Below are 18,065 nucleotides of genomic sequence, written 5' to 3'. Positions count from 1 at the left end.
TAAACACTCCCGGCTGGCCTACGTCAATTGGAATTTATGTCAACTGACTCAAGCTTGCAGGGCTGTAAAACTGTAGGGTCTTAGAGCTTGCGCTCCAGCCTGAGCCCTAACATCTACACCACAAAAAGAAGAACAGGAGTACTTGTGGCACCTTAGAGACTAACAAATTTATTAGAGCATAAGCTTTCGTGGACTACAGCCCACTTCTTCGGATGCATATAGACTGGAACATATATTGAGGAGATATATATACACACATACACATATATATATCTCCTCAATATATGTTCACTCTATATGCATCCGAAGAAGTGGGCTGTAGTCCACGAAAGCTTATGCTCTAATAAATTTGTTAGTCTCTAAGGTGCCACAAGTACTCCTGTTCTTCTTTTTGCGGATACAGACTAACACGGCTGCTACTCTGAAATCTACACAATTTAACAGCCCCAAGCCTGAGTCAGCTTCCTTGGACTAGCCAAGGGTGTTTAATTTTAGTCAGACCTTGAGTTAGCAACAAATTTTCACGCACAGCAAAGATCAGAAAAGGAGGACTGTTTAAAGCTAGCTTCTTGAGAGTTCTTCTGACCTGCATCAGACTAGTACTTTTCCAGAAGCTGTCTGGAAATCAGTCATCTCACTGCAGGACTGTTTTTCTCTCTTGTTTTGCTGTCTGCTTATTTTCCTTCTTGAGGTTCTACCATCAATCAGAATTAAAGTGACCTTTGACTGTATTCTTTTGTAGCATGCCATTAAAAGATTGATTAAAAAAAAAAAAAAAGTTAAATAAATAAATAACAACGTTCAATGTAAGAAGGAGCACTTAGTGAACTTTAAAGAAATGTTCGACCAAGTGGGGAAGACAATTTTAGGACCTGAGACTACTTAGATGTAGTATTTCTTTATTCTGTGACCATGGATATAAACCACGACAGCCAGTCTCTTTCAAAGTCACTCTTGTAGAGAAGGGACCACATAACCTTCTTATCACAGGATCGACAGTGCTAAAGCCTTAACATTTCACCTGCAAGAAAGGAGTATCCTCTTGTTAGATTTTAAGAAGAATTCAATGTTTTTCCACTGGCATTCAGCCTGTATGGCAGAAAATCTCCTGTAGCACAGGTAGAGTTTTGAGAACATTGGCTGCCTTCTCATATACAAGACAAAGATTGGTATATTAAATATTAAACATTTAAATTTAACTGGAAAGGACAATATGTGTAGGTATATCGCATGCTGTTAAAAACTGGATACACTGCAAATTTATGTAAGGGAAATTAATTACAGTACACTACCTTCCAAAAAGATTGGTATATATTATAACTACATTTGAGGTGTGATATTGTTTTTAATGCAATGTGTATGGTTGGATTTAGCTAGTGAGTCCCCAGTCAATACAGTTAGTAATTCAGATTCCTTCTTTCCGTAATTCCAGTTTTTATAATAAATGATAGAAAGTAATCATAGCAGTGGTAGGTCTGTGCCAGCTACTTTCCATGCTCCTAGAACCACCATCACTTGTGTTCAGTAATGAGTCCACATAAGCAGCATTACAGCTGATGGCATGGTCAGCCTATGCTCCCTATATTCCTTTGTCCCCTCACAATGAGACCCCATGAGTGGGGAAAGTTTCAAGCAAGCGCTGTGGTGCCAGTGACTAGATTATTCCAGGGTGGTCTCTGAATTCAGTTCCTATTGGGGAGTTCTCTCTTTTTTTTTTTTTTTTCATTCTTCTTTTAACTAGAGAGAGAGAGAGCGCGCGCGCGCTTGGGAAGGAAACCTTAAAATAAAATTGGAGGAACAGCAGCAAAGGAACAAGGGAGCAGAAACAAATTCAAATGGATTGAGGCCCTCTTGTTGTGCAGAGAAAAAACTGAAGAGGCAAGAGACCCACAGCTCCAGCCACCAGCTGCCACTAGTGGCAGAGATTGGGCAATTTGACAGCAAAAGAATATACATTGTCCCTACTGCAGTAATAACTACAACTTAAATAACAGTAGTAGCTTAGATACATTCAGAACAATGGTAACAAAATCACTCTTAAAACAGGGACACAGTGCAACAAAAATATCTAATATCAAAAATATCTGGGCTATCTTGATTATCACTTCAAAAGTTTTTTTTCTCTTACTTAATTGGCCTCTCAGAGTTGGTAAGACAACTCCCACCTGTTCATGCTCTCTGTATGTGTGTATATATATCTCCCCAATATATGTTCCACTCTATATGCATCCGAAGAAGTGGGCTGTAGCCCACGAAAGCTTATGCTCTAATAACTTTGTTAGTCTCTAAGGTGCCACAAGTACTCCTGTTCTTTTTGAAAAATATCTACATTTCTCATAGCATATCAAACTTGTTATGGTACACATCAAGAACAACTGACTATTTCACGCCCTCTAATTAACATAATATTGAGCTGGCAACCCCTGCCTTTGCTCTACCATCGATGCGAATCTCCATCACCCAATTGGGAAATTTTCAAACAAGCACTTTTGTGTTTTCTCCCACACTGCCTCAACTAGTGGAAGAAGATCCTGTTAACTTCCATACAGCCACCACATTGTCCACCTTCAAATTCCTCCTTAAAAAGGTGATTAGGCAGCTGATGTGCTATGACTGTTGCTTACCAAGTAGAACATAAGCATCTCATTGTTACCTTGCAATCCCCTCCCACCTACTGTTTGTTGTACCCAGGTGTTATATCCATCTGTCTAACGGAATGTAAAGCTCTTCAGGACAGGGACCACTTTTGTGTCATGGGTTTGTACAGCACCTGCTTCAATGAGGCCTCACTCACAATTGGGACCTTTGGGTGCTACTGAAACAAATAATTTGCTCCTGCTCCTGGCACTGCCACAAATACAAATAAATAAATAGTACGGGTTTATCAAGCCACGTAGTTGCAGGCTTTTAGCACCAGTTTCATAAATGTTAGTAAAGCTTTTTTCCAATCTATTTGTTTTCATATGACCTATAAGACACTGATGTACAAGAACTAGAAGCAAACTCAAACAGCCTTCATTTTCAAAACCAGAATTTTAAAAATCCCAGAATATATATTATAAATTCACTGCAATTCTATGAAGTCTCAGTCCAGGTTGGAAGCAAGAAAAGAAATATTGTAGAAATTCTCATTTGGAACACTGGAACGTAAGAATGTAGGAACTGTCATACTAGATCAGACCATTGGCCCAATTAGGCCAGTATCCAGTATCCAACAGCAGCCAGCACCTGGCAGTTGAGAAGAAGATGCAATAAAACCTATAAGGGAGAATTGATGAATAATCTGCCCATAGAGAAAGTCTCTTAGCTTATTCAGTTAAACCATGAAGCATGAGGGCTTATATTCTCTTCTGGGAAAAAAAAAAAAAAAAAAAAAAAAAACTTGCTTCCTATTTAATATATATCTGAACTTTTCCATCATCCAGCTAATCCTTCTTTGAATCGGATTAGGCACTTTAAATTTAAAAATATACAAATATAGCACTAAGTCACCCAGGAGTTTCTGCTAAGAAATCCGTGCTCTGCACAGGGGTGCATGCCAGCTGTATATGTTCACCATTATATCTGCATTTTGTTCCTTTCTGTACCAGAGAGAGGAACAGGTGGCATAACATTTGCCAAGTACTAGAAATTATATAGAAATTAAAAATTAAAAAAAATTCATAGTGGTTTGCTCATTCTCCAAACTATGAACATCAAGTGTCCACATCGTTTTTGCCAAGCATGGAATAAAGGCATATATAAAAAAAGTCCTAAATAAACAATTAAGAATCCTCCTAATATCTTACAAAGACTTAAATTATTTATTTCACTCAGCCACCTTATATTTTATAAAGAATTTGATGGTAAGTGTGATGGGGTGTATAGACCCCAACATGGCAGCAGACACTAAAGCAGGGGTCGGCAACCTTTCAGAAGTGGTGTGCCGAGTCTTCGTTTATTCACTCTAATTTAAGGTTTCGCGTGTCAGTAATACATTTTAACCTTTTTAGAAGGTCTCTTTCTATAAGTCTATAATATATAACTAAACTATTGTTGTATGTAAAGTAAATAAGGTTTTTAAAACATTTAAGAAGCTTCTTTTAAAATTAAATAAAAATGCGGAGCCCCCCAGACTGGTGGCCAGGACCCGGGCAGTGTGTGTGCCACTGAAAATCAGCTTGCGTGCGGCCTTTGGCACACATGCCATAGATTGCCTACCCCTGCACTAGAGAGTTAATAATGAGAGCGATCTCTATTCCAGCTGCAGCTAAATGGCTGGCTAGCAACAGCTGGAATAACAAGCTGCAACCCAGATGGAGCACGGCAGCTACAGGAAAGGGCTCCACAGCATCAGACAGGGGAAAGCTGCCCAGAGAGACCAATTCCCTGGCAGAAGCATCAAGGGGAAGGTTACCATGCAGAAGATGCCTGCAAGAGATAGCAAGCAGCCCAGGGAGGCAGCTGGAGACGTAAGCAAACAGTCCTTGACTGCCCAAGTCAGAGATCCCAGGGTGGGACTCAGAGGAGAGGGCAGACTTGCATCCACCTACCACTCCCTGCTGAAGCTCCAGGGTGTTGGTCACAACATAAGACTATTGAACTTCATTTTTGTTCCTGCTTCAATTTCCTTTGTCCTTTCCCTGACAAGGGAGGGAAAGGGACATATTGGGCTGAGACTACCAACTGGAGGCCCATTACAGGACTCTTCGGCACTCACCTCTTACTATCCCACAAGAGGAGGGAGGGCTGGAGCCACAGAGAGAGGCTGAGCACTACAGATGGAAACCAAGGCAAATGCCCAGCCACGAGGGGATGCATTGAAGGGAAGAAGCCAGATGACAGTATGACGTCATTACCCAAGGACAAAAAGTGGGACCTATGAAAGGTATGTGCATCTTTTAAAGGCTGCATTTTCCAGCTACTTCATAGGAATCTTTCTCTTTTGTATTCTATCACTATTTATGTAAACCAAAAAAAAAATTAAAAAGATTTACAATAACTATTTTTCATTTGTAGGCAAAAGTCCAATACTGCTCTGAAAGAAGTCCACGGGAAGAACAGGGACAGGCCCAGTATCATTACAGCCTCTATTTCATGGATTACTATTATGTACAAGGCCACAGCACAGTAACCTATGACTTGATTGATTCCACTAACCAAGCCTCATCTTCTAAGCCTCAGATTTATTTGCTGTAATGCCAATTCTCTTCACAGGATTAATATATATGTATATTTCAAGTGAAATTCACCTGGTAAAATTCATACCAGAATAGAGGGCTTGCACAAAACAACAAAAGCCTCTTAGTGGAACTTAAACATATTACATAGAGGTTTTGAGTGACTCATTGGGCTTTCTGTGAGCTTTCTTCATTGCCATAAATTTCACCTTTGTAATAATCATGGTTTGCCACAGAAAGTTGCAATTCACATTAGTCACCAAATTCAGCAATCTGTAAAAATTCAATCTAGACAATATATTTGATAATGAGGCTCATATTCCCTTTCAGTTTTTCTTCCATTGCAAAAACATTCAACCCATCATTAGGGTGACCAGATAGCAAGTGTAAAAAATCGGCACTGTCCCTATAAAATCAGGACATCTGGTCACCCTACCCATCATGCAAACAGCCAGAAAGACCTATATACTGCAACTATTAAGAGACTCTCCCTTTTACAGGACTAAAAAAGTCTAAGGGTTATTTGGGTCACATCATAATGTAAAAACAGTTAAACACAACATGTGTGTGTGAAGGTGAGAATGAGAAAGAGAGAGAGATAGAGAGAGAGAGAGAGAGAGATCAGTTGTGCTGAAGTATATGTGAACGTGCTAGCGACCAATCAGAAAAAAACCCACCATCTAAAATTCTTAAGTAGAAATATAGGTATTCTCCATATACAGTACCTCTAAAGGAATTATTTAATGAAACTTTCTAGAACAAAGGCAACAAAATACGTACTGGAAAAGTCAATGGTATATAGCACATAATCTATTGAACATTTAGTAGATGTGGAAATGAAACTCTAGTACGTCTTCCAGATCATCTACGTCTACCATCTTTGACACCTGAAATTACCATTTGAGGTATGTAATAGTGTTATGGAACACGTTAACACTTGTTATTAAAAAGACAAAACAGAAATATGAATGTATCTACAAATATAGGATATTATGTTTTGCAGAAATATTCTGAAGTATAAAGCAGTGTATGGTGTACTCTAACACCTTTTTCAAAAGACAAGACAGTTGGAAAAGATATGACTTATTAATCATCCTAAGTCATTTTTCAATCTTTGTCCTTTATTACACCAAAAATGACATGTTCATTTTAAAATTCCCTTTTCATGCAATTCCTTATTTTAATTTAAGTAGCAATCATATTGAAAGAAAAACTGCTGTTCAAGGGATGGGAATTTGCTTAAATAATTACAGAAGTGGAACAGACTTTTCTGGTCATTCTGACATTATGTCATACAGCACTGCATTTTCAGAAAGCTTTCTGGATGGATGTGTTGTACACCCAAAAAATAAATCAAGAAGAGAAGTAGATAATTTATAGAATTGTCAGGAATCAGTTTTAACACTTACTTTTGCGAAGATCTGAAAAATGTCTATTGCAGGTAGCAGCTGAAAAGCATCCTGGATCTCCACTCGCAAATAAAGCTGCAATGTCTGTGCCAGGTGCCTGAGACCCTCTTTCATTTCTTCACTTAACTCTTCAATATCTTAGGGGGAAAAATACAGCAAAGCATGAATAAAACCTTCTGCCAACATCTTTAAGAAGTCCAATGGCAGCAGTTCAATCTAGACATTTCCAATCCCAAATTTAATTTTGACAGAAAGTAATTATATACCACTATTTTTGACAGCTACATATCATCACTAAGCAGAGTTTATCATGTTGCTACTTCCAAATCATAACCATTATGGTGAGTGAATGATCAAAAGCCTAAAGATAAAACAGATGTGCAAGCAGATACAATATGTTAAATTCTAAATTAGTCAATTAAGTTTGTTACAATTAAAATGTGTTTTCATGTTATCCTACAATTTCATCCTCCTTACAACCGGATGCATTTTTATATCACTTTCTTCATATGAAGTGTCACAAATTGCTTTATGCTGACAAATGGAATAAGCAGGGTACAAGGACTATGGTACACACAGAAAGGGAAAATACCACATAAAGATTGAGTTAAAGAAAGCTGACATTTAAAACCAGTACTAATACAAGTAAATAGTATTCTGATATTAAATAATAAAATCACAATTCCAAATGAGGACAATGGCAGCTGCATGTGCACTGCATCTCTGTAAATCAGGCTAGGAGAATTGCCAAACTTCAAAGAGCAAATCAATGTCAGAGCTGGGAAAAGAACCCATATCTTCTCTCAGTTCACTGGGCCACACTTCCTCCCTGTCTCCTCCTTCCTTTTAGTTTAGTTTAGTTTATGACAGAACGCAGCAATAATTTAACAGCCCAGTGCAGAGGGACACTACAGGTTAGGACAGATGTGAACAAGAATATTGCATCCAACTGAAACTTCAGGGAGAATTTACAGAGGTTGAAACAGAATGTAATTACTCAAACTGGAATTTATCCAGGACACCAGCAATTCTTGCAAAAAAGTCCCATGAGATATTTAATGGCAAATGATTAGGAACTTTGTTTTTCCCAACTCATCATGAGACCAAAGGCAAAAATCAAAGTGAAACATAATTTGTAAATACCTTAATTCTGTGTGCTTAGAAATGAGTTTAATTGTGTCAGACCCTAGTCTTGGAGAGACAATGCTATATAAGTTTTGTGACAACTTTACTATATTATGCACAGGGATTTAGTTATGCAGCTCTTACTGACACTAGCAGGAGGCAGACAGCAAAGTATTTGCACACAATGTTGTAAATATACTCCTTTCTGCATGTATTACAACTTTAAAAGAATAATATAGGATTTGAATCTTGATCAATTTAACCACAGTAGAGATATAGCCTGTAGAACCTTCACCGATTTTAGACTTTTAAGTATTAATGCATTAAGAGTAATGCCGAAGTAGCAAATGCAGCAGAAGATCAAGGTGACATTCCAGACCATTAATCTCAGATTTAGCGTGTGCAACAGATTCTGGGTGATTATGAAATTGGCAGAGCAGATCTTGAAAAGAGGAGGTGGAGGAATATATTGCTCCTCCCAAAGGAGAATACATGTATACAGAGAGAGAGAAGCAAACAGGTGAAGTGACATTGGGGGTGCATAAACCACACACATAGTAAATCAAAGAAAATAATTCTCATTCCAAAGAGGCAGTACATAATACTATTGAAAAGTAATGATCTGATGGATGGCAAATTAAGGTAGCGGTACTACCAGTCCATTATACAGATCCCTTGCAACTCCTAGTGGCAAACAAAAATGGCAGCAAATATTTTAACTTCTGTAAAAGTATTCACTTGCAGCTGTGCTGCTCAAACTCTAGATGTCTCTGTAATGTACTGAGGGTTCCTGAAAACGGAGTGATCTCTGGTAACAAAGATGGAAACCAGCTTGTGTTGTTTGTAGCTTGTTGCTCTGGCTAATGAGAATGCTTACAGGCAGCCCCACTTAAACAAAACAAAGCCTCCCTGGGGCTTCTATTTTATTTCTATGGGACATCTTCAACCAAAATAACCTGAACCAGCAAAGCCTATAGCCATATTCAACTCATGCAGTTTTGCAGTCTGAACTCCAAACAATACTGTTTGTAAAAATAGTCTTAACTTCAAACAAACAGACCAGAACTCTGATGCCTCCACAGCTCACCATCCCGATTCCTGGTCTGCAAACCCCTCTCTTTTCCTCTCAGGGATGCTTTCTAAGTGTTGGAGCCTAACTAGGCTCAGCTGTAGCTGATTACATCCATTTGGGGAGATACTCCCAGTTTGGGTCTGAAACCTCTGTTAGAGTTTAATCCCTGAGGCCGCTGTCTAATCTAATGGGCAACAAAGAGGTAAGGTACAACTGGAAGGTGGGACCCTCAAAAAGGGGGCATCAAAAACTCAGTACACAATCATATGTACCAACGATTAATTTGCCATCTCAAAATTTCTTTTATATTGGTGAAACTTTGAATTTGTAAGCTTTAAGACAGCAAGAGTAAACATTTACATAGAAGATAACTTGACAAGACTACATAAGTGTCAAAGCTCACCAGGTGTCATTCTAGAAAGTAACAGCATCAGCTAGTATCTATGGCCTTTGCGTAAGCTGCACTTCAGAGTTTAAGACCACACAGCAGAAATCATACTATTAACGCTCTGGGAGCGGACACAGATGATACAGTAAGTGTATGCATCTGTGAGATTTGCCTCCCATTGCTAGTTACTTAAAAAGAACCAAGCCTTTTAAAGCCATTGAGAGGCATCAAACACTCTGTGCAATGCCTGGATTTTCTTAAAAATTAGAATTTTATTGCAAGTTTTCTGGCAGAGGTTGACAGACTCTGTATCATATATTCACACTCAGCCTGATCCTTCAGCTACTTCAGCTCCTAATACCCCTGATTCCCACTGACTTTGATGAAGGCAAGGTAAGTTCAGGCCTCTCAGCATCTCTCAGGAGATATTGTTCTCCATACCTTACCAGACTCTGCCCCCAGTTAATATGCAAGAAATTAAGACCATAAAGTAAGACTGTACCATAGCAGGAGCGGATACCCAATGCTTCAAAGGAAACTCACTGCCCACTGTGCACCTGGCAAGCTGTATAATACTATATTACGAAGGGAAATTTCTTACTGATTCCAGCAATTTCCTGAAGCATGAGGATCAATAGTTTTTAACCTGTAATCTCACTAGAGTAATTGTAAATGCTGTTCTTATTCACCTAAGTGTCTAATCCCTTTTTATAATGGAGCTATCCCATCTCCTAGAACTGGAAGGGACCTTGAAAGGTCATTGAGTCCAGCCCCCTGCCTTCACTAGCAGGACCAAGTACTGATTTTGCCCCAGATCCCTAAGTGGCCCCCCTCAAGGATTGAACTCACAACCCTGGGTTTAGCAGGCCAATGCTCAAACCACTGAGCTATCCCTCCCCCTTGAATATTCCTAAACCACTTCATTTAAGAATATCCAGCAGTGCATTCTACTAGCTAATAAAAGGAATCCATTTTAATTCTGAGTTATCACTTTTAAATTGGTTGCCTTACTAATGTTCCTTTGTCCTTGTATTATGCAAAAAGGTGAATACAATGGCAGGCACTACAGCAGAAAAACAAAACTAGCATAATAAGTAGTTGCGTCTTCGGGTTTTTTAATATTTCATTGATGCTACATATATGAAGTTACTTAAAATCTAGACCATGGTTCCTTGCCAAATTAGAACAGTTTTAAAAAGGCAAGCAAAATGCCTTAATCTACACAATGTCCCTTTTACTATTAATTTTCTCTTGTGCTGCAATAAATTGAACTAAATGTACTTTTTGCCATTTAAGTCAGACCAATAGAGACTCTGAGCTATCAAAGACTTGAAAGAATCAGAATTATCTATTTTAGAAGCAGCCTAACTTTGAAAGACTAGAAGGCAGAACCATTCCATGAGTACCTGAAACTTATGGAAACACAATCTGATCTTTTTGTCCACATTGAATTTTCAGAAAAACAAACATTTATTAAGAGCCTCAAACAGTCTCATTTTTCTCTTATTAGAAGTTCCGTTGAATCTTTATGCACAAAGGCAATATTAAATTAACAACAAACTAAAATAGATAAAATGTGTTTATGACCAAAAAGTGTGTGGATTTGTTTTTTTAAACTAGATTCACTCAGAAATTTCTACCTATTCTAGCAGATATAATGTTATCTTAAAGAAACAAACCTAACAAATAAGGTGCATACTCTAAATCAGGCAAAAGTCCAACTGAAGTCAATGGTTGTGCAAAAAGCCCCACACTAGCAGTAGAAAACTGTAACCTAATTTTCCACAGAAATTTCAGCAGTTCAAAGAGGGTCTTTCATTCCCTTCTACACTGATTTTTTTCATTTACAATTTATTCCACAGAACAGAATTTCAGAAGGGCGAGCCAGAAAAAAACAAACCAATCATACTATGCATTTACAGCCATGTGGATGGTGATTACTTACTTGACTGAAGATCAGAAAAAGAGTAGAGTTTCTCAGAAGGACATGCTGCTGATTGTCCAAGCTGAAGGGAAAAAACAAAAATAATGAATGCATGATAATAACCATTTATAGACCACATTTTATCTCCAAAGTACTTTACAAACCTGAATTACTCATTACCATGAAGTAAGTAACAGTAACAGCAGTGACATAAATCTTTTGTTGTTCATGTCACATATTCTATAAACCACCATAAAAATACTAAATGATTTTTTTTGTTATGACACTTCCCACTAATATATTTTCTTGGCTTTGGCAGTTTATCTTTAGTAATTTACTTCAGCCCTGGTTCCCTTAATAGGGAACAATTTATAAGACTAGAAATCTTCTTTCACTTCATGTGACTGTAATTAATATAAAGGTAAGGCTATGTGTTTATATATATATTCTCTTTAAAAGCACTGCCAAACATACATCCATAACAGTGTACAAAAGAATATAACAAATAATATTTTAAGTCCTCAAACTATACCAAATACATATATTTTGGTCTGGGAATAAGGGCATTAGGACTAGGGCCAACAAAAAAGGCAACATTCTTTGCTGATTTGCAACCTCTTAGTCACAGGTAGTTGAAGTAAGCATAGCATTTAGTCCATGCAGATTAATATGAGAACCACCATTGTGGAAAGATTGTAAGCCCAGAACTTTCAGTTGAGTTCAGAAAAATCTAACAGAGCCTAAGCTAACAAGTCTGCAGAGCACAGTATTGTACACCCCAAAAGAAAATATCCACCAGCCTTTAATTTTTATGCAAAATCTTGTATATTCACTTCTACTCAAAAGGGGCTTGGATCTTGCTCCCACGAAAGTCCATGCCAAAACACCGATCAACTTCAATGGTGCAGGATCAAGCCCAAAGTGATCTTCTTCCCTCTCCATTTCTCAGGGAATGAATTTTGGGACTCAATTACATAGTCACTGCATAAGAGAAACTTCCATTGACTTCAACAGACGTTGTTCTTCTGCAACAGTTTCATGAGCAGGCCCCTGGAGCTTAATTACGTCTATTTTCATATTTCCTGATGTTTCCAGTGTTGCTAGGAATTAATCAATGATTTTGTAATGCTAAATGCATGTTCCATTTTGTTCATCCACCCAGCCACCTCTGCTTTTTAGTCTTTAATTACATTAAAAATTTAGAGTGCAAGGCTGGTTCCGTGTAACTGTAGAATAGGATATGTTTAACAGAATGTCACTTACTAGTTTAAAAACAATCCTGCCAACAAGTCTCACTGAGTCAGGAGGAAAGTTAGGCTGAATACTCTTAAGACACTTGCATTCTCGCTTGTGCTCCTGCCAGGCTTCTTTCTGTTACATTAAAAAAAAAAAAAAGATGATACACTTTATTTCAGACCAACAAATACATTAATGATATGGATTACAGAGGGAGCTGCGGGGGCATGGATCAGTGTTCATGTCGTGCTCCCCATCAGTACCTGGCCTGGGCCCAGGAAGCTAATGATCCAACCAGCAACAAAATTCTGTGATGAATCCTGGTCATGTGCCACCTGAGGCACGTTGTGCACACGCTAAGATGATGATAGAGGGAACTGGTAGCGACCAGTATACTTTGGCTACTCAATGCTTTAAAACCATTTCTTCATTGTTTGCAGCAGGCTTTGATATTCAGCGGGGCGTCGAGGGGTGGGGTTGGGGGAGGAGGGGAGCCCCCAGCATTGCTGTCAAGTTTTGCTCTGCTCCATGTGTGACATTTTATGCTACTCAAATAAATAATTTGTGTGTAACCATAAACTTACGCATACAGTGTACACCCCCTAGCAAAAAGAGCGTATGAAGTTTAGTTAAACTGGCAGCTGTGGCAGGGGCAGATATTTGAGGGTACCCCAGGAGAAGGGCAGGGAGTCTGAATGGGAAGTAGGGGAGAGGTAGGGGGAATTTGGGTGGGTGGTTACTGGAACTGTTGATACTTGGAGTTATGGTATTGCCAGAGGGTAGGTAGATGCTGGGGTTACTGAGGGGCTGGTAATTCCTGGGAGGTAGATAGGGTGGTAGGAGCAAGTGGGTATAAGTCTTGCTGAGGGGCAGGGAGCTCCTGGGAGAGCAGGTGCGCGTTGGGGGGCAGACAACTAACATTAAAAAATCCTAGGAAATTACACATAAAAACTACATTACAAGAAACGTTATTATGATTGCAAAGTCAAGCACTTGAAAGTTATGAAATGCCAGATTTAAAGTTGCCTGTGTAACTTCCATTCTGCCCCTTTGTGTGTATGCATTATGATCACATAGTATTTTTTTCCACAGAACCCCTACCTCATTCTATGCACAGGATAGACACAGAAGGGGGCAGAATTAAAACTGCACAGGAACCTTATATCCAACATTTCGTAACTTTTGAGTGCATGACATTGCACTGTAAATGACCTTCTTTTAACTTTGATTTTTTTTTTTTTTTTTTTTTTTTGGTAAACTGTAATGTGGTATAAATGCCATCATTGTTACTTGAGCTTTCAGCGACTGGGAAAAGTGAAGTTATTTAAAAAAAAATTTTAATATGATAATAAATTGAGACTGATTTTCTTCTCATTTACCTAGGGTTTTTTCTCCTCAGTACAATTTCATTGACTCAATGGAGTTACTCCTGATTTACCACAATGTGAAAGAAGAATCAGGCCCAAGACATTCAATAGTGTTAATGACCTATAATGCACATCAGTATTCACCAGTTATGTTAGGGCATTAAATAACTCTGCTTCAATTTAACTACTTAATTCTTCTCTTCAGTTATTATCTGGCTGATGAAATCTTTGCAAGGTGTCATTAGGACTCAAGTTATAAATCTTTTTAAGATCACAATTTAAAAATTGAGGTTTCTCATTTGTTAATAGTCATTAGTAGGCAAGTAAATGGATTTTAAAAGCAGGGACGCTAACTGCTCACAGCTTTAAAGAATGTGAAAATTAAAAGCAGAAGGAATAATAAAATCAGAAAATCAAGAAACTGAATGATTCATATTTGACCCTTTATAGGAACAAAACCAATAAATTAGAAGCATTGGGATAGGAAGCAATCAAAAGAAACCAAAAGTAATGTTCTGTTTAAATCTTGAGATTGCAAACATTTATATATGGAGTTACTTTACACATGAGCAGTCCTATTGAAATCAATGTGGCTACTCGTGAGAGTAAAGTTGCTTGTGTGTAAGTGTATGCAAGACTGGGTCCTGAATGAACAACTTACAACTTTCACTGGACTTATTTTTATTTACTGAATGGACAGATTTAACAGGATAGAGGAACACAGGGCGGGGGGGGGGGAGGGAACGGACGAGAAGGGGATGGAGGGAGGGTGTGCACATACGCAGAACTGGGGCACTTCTTCCTTAAAATCACTGGGGAGCAGGAGCAGCAATGGGTCTTTAAGCAAGTCTCTCGTTATGCTGGAAGGTTGGGCAGTTTTTATATTCCTTCGGTTTGCTTTTGTTACTTTAGTCAATCCAGATTTTTGTTAATGTTTCATATAAAGTCTATGTGATAGAATTGGAGATTTTTAAGCCTGTATACATCTAATGTTGGCATTCAGAGCAAAGTCTGAAGCTACTGGGCTGCTTTACAGATGTCCGTGTAAAAGTGAAAAGGAGAAAAGAAACAGTTAACAAAAAGATATGATAAAAGTTAAAACAAACATAGGGCTCCACAAGGCGATTTAGATTCTGACCGAAAGGCAGTAGGAGAAACGAAACAACCAACTGCAGAAAACAATTTCTGTCACGTATCAGCTATCAGTATCAGACTGCATGATGTCTGACCCAGAAATAGCTCTTCTACAATCAGCAGTAAAATAGGAAATGATGGGCAGAAGAAGTAGGGATGCTATAATGCTTGAGCAGGGGCAGGTGAACACTGCCCTCTGGTGAGGTGATTTCATAGTTTTAAAATTCTAAAGCTGGAGGAATCCCCATCCATCAGATGATAGGAACAAAGACCCCGGCAGTGGGAATTTATCATAAAAGACTATAAAACTCTTACAAGAGACCATCATCCCAGACAGCTTCCAGCTGTAAGAGACATCCCAGAACACAAACACAATGGTCCTGATTCTCAGCTGGTGAAAGGTGACTCACCTCTGGCCTATTGAGTTCAGTACTACTCTACCACTATTAGACCTATATTAAGCAACCAGTTTTGGTCAGTGCCTTAAGACAGGTTTCACTGTATCTTTTGTTTGCAGAATTCCCATTGCTTGGTTACATGAATGTCCCCAGAAGGAAGGATAGAGAGTGTATCAAGAACTGGAAGTGGTAGTTCATGGAAATCTGTGAACTCAGGGGTTGAAAATAAACATCTAATTTTGCATTCTTTGTGGGTAATCAGATGATTATAAGCAATATAACACTATGAATAGCATCAGATGGATGATTTTTACTTTAAATAACAAGATGTCAATATCAGGTAGCAGTTATTTTACTTTGGAATATCTTTCTTATGCCTTCAAGTAATAAATTAGTTAATATTTTTTTCTTCCACATCGGAGCCTTGTTCTTATATTTCTTTATTTGTAACTCTACAAGTGAACAAAATGACCCCAACTAGACATTATACACAGTTAGTGTCACTAAGTATCTGACAAATACAAGTTAAATATCTACTGCTGAGTAGAATTACTTTTGTCCCAAAGAAACAAGGTCATGCTTGTAAGTGTCCAGACATCATTCTGTGTAATATAATTATATTGGCATTTTTATCCTGCTTCAGCTAAAATTGCTCTTTGAAGTCAGCCTTTATCTGTCAAAAAATTTCCCAACATAAATGCTGCATAGGATTTTAGATATGCTAACGGTAACATCAACATGATTAATAGCTTTCCCAACCAAAAAAGCACTAATAAGATGAAATATGCAGTATCGCATAGCATCATATGTCACAGTCTCCTAAACTTAGAGATACATTTTCACACTAGAATGATGTTAAGATTGCATCTTTTCCTTATCATTGCAGTCAAACCAAAACTGATCACAGAGTGGATGTGTTTATTATTTATTTTACTGAGGGAATGCTGGAATGAGGACAGCCATTCAGACTTCAGAGATTGGCAAAAAAGAAGTTGTAACTGCATTAAATCTCTGCCTCCCAATACGGTGGTTGTGTGTAGGAAAAGTCACCTTAACTCTACATTTCCTGGCTTTCAGTCAGAGCATTTACATTCTCACATCCAAATAGGGTACAAATAGCACAAGGCAAGATTATGTGGCCAACGTCTCAAATCTATCTTAACAGAGCCTTTTTCCCCTGGTAAATTGCCTTAGATTTTTCAGTAGTAATAACATGGGACTGAGGAGCAAAGAAAGCCAAGGGGAGGGCACCCTGTTCTCCTCAAGACTCCTCTGCTCCTGCCAGCCCTCCATGGCCTCAGAAAGAAACATGCTGCCTCCCATATTCTCTAGCCCCGCTCAGGGCAGGTTCTTGCACTGGACCTCTCTCCCCTTTCACTCCTCTGTCTCACTATCAGCAGCTTGGGCTTTAGTCACAGGAGGGCCTTCTCCTAGTCCCAGCACACACACCCCATATCCTCTAGCTGGCAGCTATCAGACCCAGTCCCCACCTGATGTCACCCAGCTGCGTCTGATCATTCCCAACACCCGCCTGCCAGGGCCCTCCACTGAACAGGGTTGGCTCCTCCCTTCTGGCCTTTAGAGAAGCAGGCTGCCCTGTTATACCTGAACTATCACCTTAGGCCACCTCTAAGCTCCTGCCTCCCCAAACTCAGTGCTCCCATCCTCTAAACTGCTCCTACCTCCAAAGCTCTGCCCCATGCAACCTCCTCCAGAATCACATGAGAGATCATCTCATTCTCCCGCCACACAGAGCCTTGTGTCCCCGTCCCCCACAAGCCTCCATGATAAGATTACATTTTGATCTCTACCTCTGTAGCAGGGGTGGGCAAACTACAGCCTGCAGGCCGGATCTGGCCCCTCAGGGCTTTGGATCCGGCCTGCAGGATTGCCACCCCATGGCACCGCGGGCCCCGCTCCACTCCATGAACCGGCCGGCACGTCCCTGCAGTCCCTGGGGACGGAGAGGCAGAGGGCTCTGCACGCTGCTCTTGCACGTGGGTACCTCCCCGGAAGCTCCCATTGGCCAGGAACGGAGAACCGCAGCCAAGGGGAGCTTCGGGGGAGGTATCCACAGGCAAGAGCAGCGCGCGTGGAGCCCTCCCCCAGGGACGTGGTGCCGTCCGCTTCCTGGAGAGGGGCCAAGGCAAGTAGGCAGGGAGCCTGCCCTGGCCCCGGTGCGTGCCGCTGCCACCCCGGAGCTGCTCCAGGTAAGTGGTGCCGGGCTGGAGCCCGCACCCCTCCTGCACCCAAACTCCCTGCTGTGAGCCCCCTCCTCCACCCCTCCCTGCACCCCTGTCCTGAGCCCCCTCCTGCACTCCCCACCTCTCCTCTGCCCCAGCCCCTTGCCCTGAGCCCCATCCTGCACACCGCACCCCCTCCCACACCCCACACTCCCTCCTGCACCCCAGCCCTACATTCATGGCCCTGCATGCAATTTCCCCACCCAGATGTGGCCCTCGGGCCAAAAAGTTTGCCCACCCCTACTCTGTAGAGTAAAGGGCTAGGGAATTCCATTATAATAAAATAAAAAGGTTAGGACTAAGCTGGTCAAAAGTTTTGCAACAGAAAAATTTTCCATCGGAAAATGCCGTTTTGTCAGAACTGAACCTTCCACTGAAAAAATGTCAATTTTGATGAAATTTCTTCAGATAACGTGGAAATGTTTTGTTTTGATAATTTGATTTTTTTTTAAATGCATTTTGTATTAAAAAAATAAAATTGAAATGGAAACGAAACGCTTTGAATGATCCAAACCAATTTTTTTTTAAATAAAATTTGTTTTGTAGCAAATTTTGAAATTTGACGTTTCATTCCCATTCAGAATCAAAAGAAATTTAAATATTGTGGAAT

The 18,065-nt window shown here is 39.7% G+C and overlaps 1 protein-coding gene across 3 annotated transcripts in view; it reads right to left on the bottom strand.

Moving 5' to 3' along the window:
• Nucleotides 1-18,065, bottom strand: part of SMYD3 (SET and MYND domain containing 3) — a 657,806-nt gene that overhangs the window by 510,077 nt on the left and 129,664 nt on the right. For all 3 annotated transcript variants that reach the window (XM_054023872.1, XM_054023870.1, XM_054023871.1), the window contains exons 3-5: nucleotides 12,341-12,448; nucleotides 11,099-11,159; nucleotides 6,569-6,705 (exon numbers count right to left, since the gene is read on the bottom strand). In XM_054023872.1, coding sequence (XP_053879847.1) covers nucleotides 6,569-6,682 — 114 coding nt within the window. In that variant the 5' untranslated portion in view covers nucleotides 6,683-6,705; nucleotides 11,099-11,159; nucleotides 12,341-12,448. The remainder of the gene's footprint in view (nucleotides 1-6,568; nucleotides 6,706-11,098; nucleotides 11,160-12,340; nucleotides 12,449-18,065) is intronic.

This window comes from Malaclemys terrapin, chromosome 3, assembly GCF_027887155.1.
Source record: "Malaclemys terrapin pileata isolate rMalTer1 chromosome 3, rMalTer1.hap1, whole genome shotgun sequence".
In the NCBI taxonomy this organism is placed as follows: domain Eukaryota; kingdom Metazoa; phylum Chordata; order Testudines; family Emydidae; genus Malaclemys; species Malaclemys terrapin.
Note: the sequence above shows the minus strand (reverse complement) of the source record. Positions and strands in the feature narration are given on the sequence as shown.